Source organism: Triticum aestivum, chromosome 1A (assembly GCF_018294505.1).
Source record: "Triticum aestivum cultivar Chinese Spring chromosome 1A, IWGSC CS RefSeq v2.1, whole genome shotgun sequence".
Classification (NCBI taxonomy): domain Eukaryota; kingdom Viridiplantae; phylum Streptophyta; class Magnoliopsida; order Poales; family Poaceae; genus Triticum; species Triticum aestivum.
In genome coordinates, this window is record NC_057794.1 from 59,797,669 (window position 1) to 59,807,489 (window position 9,821).

At 44.1% G+C, this 9,821-nt stretch overlaps 1 protein-coding gene across 2 annotated transcripts; it reads right to left on the reverse strand.

The window, feature by feature from the left end:
* Nucleotides 1-520: 520 nt before the first annotated feature.
* LOC123189819 (RNA polymerase II-associated protein 3) lies at nucleotides 521-5,722 on the reverse strand. 2 transcript variants are annotated; one of them, XM_044602327.1, is made up of 11 exons: nucleotides 5,294-5,722; nucleotides 4,829-4,912; nucleotides 4,592-4,716; nucleotides 4,191-4,312; nucleotides 3,993-4,075; nucleotides 3,699-3,806; nucleotides 3,371-3,484; nucleotides 2,583-2,747; nucleotides 2,405-2,499; nucleotides 2,202-2,299; nucleotides 521-850 (listed from the first exon to the last, which is right to left on the reverse strand). In XM_044602327.1, exons 2-11 carry the CDS (start codon nucleotides 4,910-4,912, stop codon nucleotides 720-722), a joined length of 1,125 nt encoding a protein of 374 aa, XP_044458262.1. In that variant the 5' UTR covers nucleotides 5,294-5,722; the 3' UTR covers nucleotides 521-719. The 2 variants fall into 2 exon arrangements, with proteins under 2 accessions (XP_044458262.1, XP_044458254.1); XM_044602319.1 differs by having other exon boundaries at nucleotides 2,583-2,768; nucleotides 5,294-5,716.
* Nucleotides 5,723-9,821: the final 4,099 nt, after the last annotated feature.

The following is a 9,821-nucleotide window of genomic DNA, read 5'->3' on the forward strand; positions in this document are numbered from 1 at the left end:
GCGCGGGGGGTATGCGGTAGCGACCTACGCGTGGAATAGGAACCACCATGATCAAACAGCACGGGCGTTTGGGGGCGGATATGAGTCCAATTGTAGATGCTCTAAGCGGCTGGCTGCAAAACAACCGGACGGACCAAAACCTTGTGGCTTGTCGGCCGAAGCGCATCCCCGTGCTCACCGGACCGCGGATCTTCATCTCCCTCCGGCGATGACAGAGGAGTCAGATCTACACACCGTAAGCTGGTGGATTGGAGTTAGGAAAGAAAGACGGACCTACCGCCTATGGTATTCGTTGCCATAGGCAAATAAAAAGTGTTCATATCATAAAATTGTTCAGCGCTTCAATGCAAAAAGCCACTTGAAAAATATATAATGTTTCTGTAGTTCGGTGAATTTGTCTATGGGAAGGAAGATAACAATCAACAGAGAAAAAGAAACCCACCATGAACCCTACAACTTACAGAGCACAAAAATGCACAAATGCATGCGAGAAAGAAAAGCACAGGCACAGGCAACCTTCGAACCAGCAAAGCTCCAGGAAATCTCAAAAACATGATTCACAATCATATGGTTCCATTGATGTTTCTGAATCAAGTCCTCCTATGGTTCACTGCTCCAACGAGAATTAAGATTCATTCTACAATTGTGTTCCGATATCGGTGGACTAGAGGGCAGAGGGATCTCTAGGGAACTGTCTTTACAACCTCATCAAGTCGTCATTAGCTCAAAGTGAACATGTCATCATGCCATCCTCCTTGAACGTATTTGGCTTGCAGCCGCCTGAGGGCTTCAACTTGATCTGGTGATGCAGTTTCAACAAGGAATGTTTGACTCCATATCTTCCGCAGTTCTGACCGGAAAAGAGTCAAGCAGCAGCAAATAGAGTATTGTCAAATAAATGATGCTGTGCAACTAGTTAACACCAGTATGTCCAAAGTCCAAATACACAGATTCATTGAAATGAATGTTCTAAGAAATCATCAGGTCACTGGAATTGGTGAGGGGAGCCTACTCGTTTAAAAATTGGCCTCCCAGTAACTCAATCTAAGATGTGTTCCCCAATCTAAGATCCCTTCAGCTGGGTTCTTTTGCACATTTGTATACGATCCCACTACTTCATTTTTTTTATCAGCATTGTATTTGGATGGTTTATGTATAGGCATGTTGAAATATACTACTTCCATATCAACATGTTCACATGTGCACAACCCTCTGCTGAGCTCGGATGATTCGCCCCCTTGAACCTCTCCGTATATTCTCTTTCTCCAAATCGTCAAGTCCGCAGCAGTGGTGACTGGTGACTGCTTGGCGGTCAAGTCCGTAGTGCACAGTAGCAACCTGACTTAACCATGCCTACAGTAGACTGTGGCTGGCCTGTACGCTCGAAACTGAACCACACCCTAACCATGCCTCTCCATCCCCCTGTTTTTGAGCCAAACGACCAGTCAATGAGTCGTAAAAAAAATTCGACTCAACGTGTTGACTGGTCGACGAGTTGCGACTAGTCGCAACTACAGGGTCGACTATTCAAGAGTCGCTACCCCAGAACGACTCGTCGACTCGAAAACCATGCTCCATTCCCCATCTCATCTGCGACCTCCGGGCCACTATTGCCCCCGCCAAACCAGCTCTGAACTATCTCCCTTCCATTTAAATATCCCGATACAGCGTTATGACTTTGCCCAGGCACATCTGTGGTGCTCCACTGGATCTACCACGGTGCCACCATCCAGAGCTCAGCTCTTGAAGTTCACAGGGACATGATGTTACGTATTGGGGAACATGGATGGTAGGAAGGTCGCATAAAAAGCAGCTGCACATGGAGGTAGGGAGGTGCAGTCCCACGTTGCTGGCATCCAGCGGTGCCAATCTAGCGACATGAGCAGCAAGGCTGCCATGTGACAAATTTTAATTTTGCACTCTTACTGGAAAAACCTAGAAGCATGATGTGGCAGAACCTAAGAAGTCGACCTAATGGCTAATAACGCATAACGCTTGGATTATCCATATCCACCATTGGATTAGACTACATCAGCAACACAGGAGTATAGGCAAATGCAATTCAAATAATCTTTCATGATCTTTAAATAACACCAAGGGAATGCCAGATGAGGGACTATCAATCTACTACTACTAATAAACAGCTGGGCATGATAAGGGAAAACATACGATGGATGCAAGGGCAGCAAGTTCAAACATACCAGATTTATGCATGGGTGAGAGGCACATGATGATCAAGTCAAAGCGAGAAACTTTCGCCAAATTCTCCAAAATGCTAACTGCTAACACTGCATCATCCCTGAGTACATAATACAAATTAATAATAGGTAATAACAGTACAGGTCATGAGAGTACTGCAAGAGAATGTAAGAAACACTTTAAAAAACGTAAGAGGCAAGCACACCGGAAAATTGAGGCTGTGCACTTCACGATATCAATCAGAAAAGCTGATGAAAGTGCATCCTTAAAAATCTCTGGAAGTCTCTCTGGTCGAATTGACTGATCACATAACAAGAAAGTGACAATTAGAAATGTACATACGGCCATTAATTTAAGACACCAAAAAGAGGATGAGAATAAACCTTTAACAACTGTATTTGCTGGGTAAGGTCGTCAGAGATAGCTCTCCAAGAAACCTCAAAATCATAAGCTGTCTTTGGTGTCTTCACACTTTTTACAGTGTTGGATATATATCGTGAAGCAGCACGTGATGCAAGCTCTTGCACTGATATTTCTGGTCCAGGTTTCTGTTTAGCATCTCGAGATTGCTGCATTAAATTAAAGAATTGAAATGTAACAGGAAGAAGCAACACTACTTCAAATTCCCCAAAGAAGTGTGCAAAATCAGTACTTTACATCACATTTGCACTAAATTAGTAGAACATAAATGTGCTCCTATATGCAGAACTTTAAGTATTACTTCAATGGCTAGGGAGGGCTCGCCCTCTGCCTGCTCCTTCATGGTTTTCCAGCCACCCAAACACTCTGCTCCACCACAGAATCAACATTCTAATTTGAAAGAGTAAACTTGCCCAGTGGGCAGGCTTTCCACTGCTTGAATTGACATGTTAGCTACTGGAAGCCAGTCCAGCTACCAAGCTTTGATGGATTTTGAGAACTTCAGATACATGAACCAGTTTTTTCATATGTCCATAAGGATCAAATACTATATTTCAGCAAAATGCATGAACAAGCAGACAAACTCATATGCTATGCAGGTTATATCGTTGACGATGCAAACTATGCAATGGTATAAGCTGATAAGTACCAACACACAAATCATACATCTCTTAGTTTTAGCCAACTCCTATATAAGGGGACACAATATCATGGGCATTTATGATAGCCAGATATGTTAGTCAGACCGCACCTGCATGTTATTGTCTTTGAGGCTTACACCAGATCCTCCTTTGGACGCACCACCTGATAATTCTCTGATCCCAGCCGCAGCTCTCCCAGGCGGATCAACTTCCATGAAACTGTCCTGTAGAATTATATCAGAAATTACAAACCCAAACATGTTTGCTGAATAGACCTCAGGTGGAATGTAACCAGCTCTACAAGAAACAGAACAGAGGGCTACTTCAAAATCGCAAGCCATGTGCATGAATTATATTAATCTGACAAAGAGTTGGAAAACTTTACTCCTAGTAAAGGGAAAGACACAGCGTATCATGCAATAGAACACTATAACCTACCTTCTGGGGATCACTTGGTGCATGAGAAGTGATATTTTTTCTATCCCCAGCTTTATCAAATTCAGAAATTGTATGCTTAGCTTGAACTGAACTTCTCTTGGCCATTTTCTGCAGAAGTAATAAACTCATTATTACAAGCAATGGGAGGGGGCATCACAGACAGTCATACTTCAATACAACATCTAAGATTGAATGTGGATACATAAGTAATGAATAGAAAATTTGACCAAAGAGCTTGGATGCGAACACTAATGGTAACACATCAGATGAAAATTGAAGTAAATAGCTGCTCACCTCCATGAGTAGTGCCTTTATCTCAGAATATTGTTTCCTCAATTCTGGATTGTTAGCATCGACACTTACAGCAAATTCAGCATCTGTTATGCAAATAAGTAATGTACAATAGTTGTCAATGTTCACGCAGACAAGAATTAAGCTTACAAGGAAAGCACTGTCAAATGGAAAATCAAGAAGGGTTAAAACGCAGAATACCATCCATTGCTTCCTTAAGCTTCCCAAGTCCTTTTCTTGCAGTAATTCTGCGTGAGTATGCTTTAACATAACGGTCATCCAGATTCAGAGCCTCAGTGCAATCATTCTCTGCCGCTTCAAATCTATTAAGTTCCAGATAAAAACGTAAGACTAAACCAGATAGTGACCGTAAAACATGGCTCTCAAGTTCCACAACAGGGAAAACGCGAGATATTAGCACAAATAGCAAAGAAGAATATCAGCAGTCTGAAAGTTTCGCTTGATCTATCCATCAACCAGAATTATGGTTAGAGCCACAAATAAGGTGTACTATAGTAAATCAATTGCAGCTACTAGCACAATCAAACCAGTAAATGCCACAGGCTAGCAAACACAAGCATGGTTCTAGTGTAGGAACTTGCCTTCTTAGTTTAAGATACGCCATAGCTCGATTGGCAAAGGCAACAGCCGTCGGCGACAATGCGATACTTCTCGAGTAGCACTCAACCGCTTCAGCAAACTTCTTCTGCTTGAAGTACTCATTACCCTGCATACACAACCACAGAAACAACATAGGTTCACGGAACTGGTCTCGGACTCTCAACACAGCAGTCGAAAAGTTATCACAAGGGTTTGTATTGGGATGCATATATACATACCTGTTCCTTTTCTGAAGTGGCGTCAGGCATTGGTTCGTCGTTCAGGTAGGAAGAGTAGTTTGTGCGATTGTACCGACCAGCCATCTTTAATAACAACAAACAAGATGGATATGGTTAGATTCGATAATGCACCCAAAAAAATGGTTTGACTGCATTAGCATTATTTCAGAATTTGATCTCGGTGCTTAATGATCCAACAAAGTACTCCCTCCGTCCCAAAATAAATGACTCAACTTTGTATTAACTTTATACTAAGGTTAGTACAAACTTGAGTCACTTATTTTGGGACAAAGGGAGTAGATAAAACTACGCATAACATATTCATCTTGTTATTTCTATAACATGAGATTGGTAAGAAAATGCATCAAGTCAAGCTCTAAGAAATGAAAATTGGAAAAAACACCCTAAGCATGCTAGGCTACTATTTGACGGGGATTAGGGTACAGGTCCGGGAAAATCCATCACCTCTTGGAGCAGCGGCGCGGCGAGAGTGGGAACGCGTGGGCGAGCTCGACCAGCAGGCGCCCGTGGCGGTGCAGCGGAGGCGAGCCGACAGGGGCGGGGTTCCGGCCTGACGCAGCGGCGCAGCAGTCCAGCGGAGGCGGGGGCGGCTCGGAGGCGCGGCGTAAGCGGGACGACGCGGTGGGCAGGGGCAGTGCAGCGGCGCGTCGGCGCGGTGAGCCGGGCGCTCTGTCTCTCTACCGAGCGAAGCGCAAGGTCAGGCAGAGAAGCCTCTCTGCTGGATTAGGGGAGGGATGGTTGGATTGGAGGCCGGCGTCGAGGGAGGCGGCGGCGGCGCTAGCGTTTCTTGGAAGAGGAAGCGGGCAGGCTTTTTGGCTGGCTCGGTCGAGCTCGAACCACTCTGCGGCACATGGTTAGGTCCAGCCGACTAGTACTCTCTCCGGGGGGAAAAAATGGTCCTGCTAGTTCAGCCTGTTTCGTCGTCGGTCACCCGTGCGGCCATGCTCCGGCTCAACGACGGCTAAATTTAGTGTTTTGACCTTTTTCGCATAGAAATTCATGATCTGACCCCTGTTGGAAAGAATTTCGGGATCTGACCCTTTCGCTATTATCAGGGGTTCTGGCGGCATGGTGCGATGGAGGGAAACAGCAACCGTTTGCTCGAGCTGACGTGGATAAGTAACCTACCGCCAGTGGACCTGGCGGTAGGCTGTCGAACCCTACCGCCAGAACACCTGACGGTAGGTGGTTGCTGGATTTTTGCCTCGGGAAGTTTCTGTAACGAAATATCGAAGTGCCTTGGCGGTAGGTTGTGTGACCTTACCGCCAGGGTCCATGACGGAAGGGTCATGTGTTTTATGAGTTTCAAGTTTAATTGATTGCTTCTTTTCAAAATCAATATCTTTTATCATGAAAGTATATACTCATTTCTTTTATCATGAAAGTATACTCATATTGACAAGAACAAATGGCATGAAGTTAACTTAATGTTCAAACTGAATAGATAATGAACAAATGGCATTACAAGAGGCACATAGTTTCATTATTCATCGAGAACATAACTGAAAGACACAAGACAAACTAATAGGACGATTTGCTGATAAGTTCGAAGAGCGGGCATACATCATCATCTTCAGAGCTCCTCGTATGTTAGCCCGGGCCGTGGAGACAGAAACGGCAGCGGATCCACCGGTTCAGGCGGAGGCGGAACGCTGGTTGGCATCCGGCCGTTCAAGCACTCCCACCTTGCCCTGCCCGCTGGAGTTTTCGCCTCTGCCCTTCCCCAGTTGATGATATTGAACGCATATGCACTTGGGGGCGGCATCCTGACTTTCTCCTCCGCATTGCTCTCGAAGTAGATTCTCCACCCAAATTGCTCAGGAGATAGTTGGCGTAATTCTGCGCAACTTCAATGCACGCTTCCCGATGGACACGTCAGATACTTGAATCTGCCTCCATCATTGCCTTCACTTCCTTCCACTCCTTCACGCTCTGCGACCAAGCCATGACATCGTCAAGGATCCCCTATGCCCTCTCATGCCACCGCATTGCCCTCGTGGCCTCTAGGACCTCGTCTGAGACAGATCCCACCGGCTGTAGCAGCTCGGGGAAGGTCTCGTACATGTACGGGAGCGGCATCTCTGACGGAATGTGCTGGAGAGGAGTGGGAGGAGCAGGCGGTGATGGAGTCGGCGGTGCTTGCTCCAAGCTTTTGTACCTAAACATATAGATTCATCGCACAAAGGTTAATCACCTTGAAAAAAAAATCTAAACCTAGGGTTCATCATGTGGTCAAATGCATCATACCATATCATATTTCTCCAACCACATCTATCTCCATTATTCATCATATCATAAACTAGGTTCATCTTGAGGGTTCAACATTTGTTCTCCAACTATATCCACTACTTGCATGTTGCATCATAGCATATCAACATGCATCATCATATCACAATAAATTCCTCCAACATGCATCATACCAAAAAAATCCTCCCAAAATAATATGAACTAGGGTTCATCTTCACATAACCATACCAACTAGTGACTAGAGTTCATATCTAACACAATATAACATCTAGAATCAACCGAAATCAATCCTAGGGTTCAAAATAATTAAATCTAGTGCAAAAAGGGGAGTGATTTGAATCAAATAATGCGACAGATCGAAAGCTATTTGACTAAAACTAATTGAAGGGATTGAAGGAGCTTACTTTGCTTTCTTCGGGGCCATCTCGATCCTCAAAAATGATGATCAAACGACGAAGACCAGAGAGGGGAGTGGAGGAGATGAGAGAGGGGGCGAGAGGAAGAACTCCTCTGTTCTTGGGGCGGATGGTTGGGGGGGAGGGGGGTAGGGTGACCCACGGCTTATAACTGCCCTCCCTACCGCCAGGGGCCCTGACGGTAGGGTCGGACAGCCTACCGCCGGGACCAGCAGCGGTAGGGTGGGACGGAGACCGTTAACGCTGCTGACGTGGATAAGTATCCTACCGCCGCAGGTTCTGGCGGTAGGCTATCTAACCCTACTGCCAGAACCCCTGGCGGTAGGAAAAAGGGTCAGATCCCGAAATTCTTTTCAACAGGGGTCAGATCCTAAATTTCTATACGAAAAGGGTCAAAACACGAAATTTGGCCGATAGCCGGCGGAGGCCCACACGTCAGCGACTTCCATTTATTCTTTTTTTTTTACTTTTTTATTATTCTCCGGGCGGCCATGCGGCCCAGACTACCGACTCTCTACCACACCCATGTATCATTTTGGCCCAAGAAATCGATCCGCCAAAGCAACATAGCACAAACTCAAAAAAACTCAAGAGATGAGAGACTACCACCAAATTCTCCAAAAGTTTCTAAAAAAACAATTTGTCCAAAAGCACAGACTTACCAATTCCTCCTAGTGGAAAAGAACAGAGCCTACAAAAATCTCTCAAACAAAGAAGATGTTACTAAAACCTGCAATCCATGTACAAGACATACAAGAGTTTACACAAAAGAGGGGCCAGTTTATCTATGGTAGACATACAAGAGTTTACATAAAAGAGGGGCCGATTTAACTAGTTAGAATGCAAAGTTTCAGCTACCATATATGTAGGGATTGTGTCTTGTCTTAATTTCCAGGGAGCTAGTATTGCCAGGAATTATCCTAGTTCACGTCTCCAGATGATTGAGAAAAGCCCGAGCAAATACTCGACAGAATTCTTGGTGGAGTATAACAAGGAAAACAAAAATGTCTACACAAAATCTTGGTCATCCATGTGAAGAGTAAATCAAAGGAGTATTAACAGTCACTCATGTTGGTACCAAATAAAGCCTGAAACAATTCTCAGAATACCCCAAACCAGATTAAGATCATCAGTGGACTGTAAAAAATGCAAATTTGTCCAAAATATCTTCACAGAGCCCAAGCAAAGAGTTGCCAACCCCATTGAAGCCAGTCCAGCAAGATCTGAAGAGATAATAAGAATTCTTCTCAGTGTGGATCAATTTGACAAAACAAAAAAAGTTAAGGAATATAAAGTTGAGTGTCAGGTTATTAATTTATCTTGTGTGCCGTTGCTCTCGCTCTGATCCCTGGCCTATAACAGAAAGATAACATACTGGCAATACTTTTATCACCTGTATTTAACATTCTCTTTTTTCTCGAACACGCGGGAGATCTGCGTGTCATTAAATTAAGAAGAAGAAATGAGACAAGAACCCATACAACACCCGCTCACACATGCTACACACGCCACAATATTGTTCTTAGATTACATCCACCCCTGTTTATCATTAAAAAAACCAGACAGGACTGGACCAAACAACTAAGCTCCATGGGCCTCCACCAGCCAAATATGCATGTAGTGATAGCTATTGTTCATCATTGTTTTATAGTGTGATCTTGCCAGCATATTCCATGTGCTGACCTACACGGCTGCAGCGTCTCATGTTGCAGAATTTTCAGACGAGGATTATGGTGCGATAGATCGTTGTCATGCACTCGGTATTTGTCGTGGAGTTGGATGGACTCATTTATCTTTGAAGTTTCCGCAGTTATTTTGTTTAGTTGGCCTTTAGCCATATTATTGTAATAAATACTCTCTATGAGGACCTCGATGTAATAAGTGTGTGATTGAACTCTGTTATAATTCCTCGAGTATTGTATGTGTCAGCATACCGATCCAGGCATGACACTTAAGCATAGAGACTACGATCCATTGGGATCGGGTCGCTACAAAAAATTTGTTGAAAACGTGTCACGATGACTTATGTGTAAATAGCATGAAATATACATACATTAGAGCTGATAACTTAGACTAGGCCAGTAACTATTTGCGTGAAAGAAAGGTCATCAGAACATGTCAACATGAGATCTACTCCCTCCGTTCCATATTACTTGTCGCTGAGTTAGTACAAAGTTGTACTAAGTTAGCGACGAGTAATATGGAACGGAGGGAGTAGTTTCATTGATCTCGTCGCGATAGATTTTTTATGTGAAAACGATTTTTTTATTGGACCAATGATTTGAGCTATAAAATATTTTGAAGTTTCA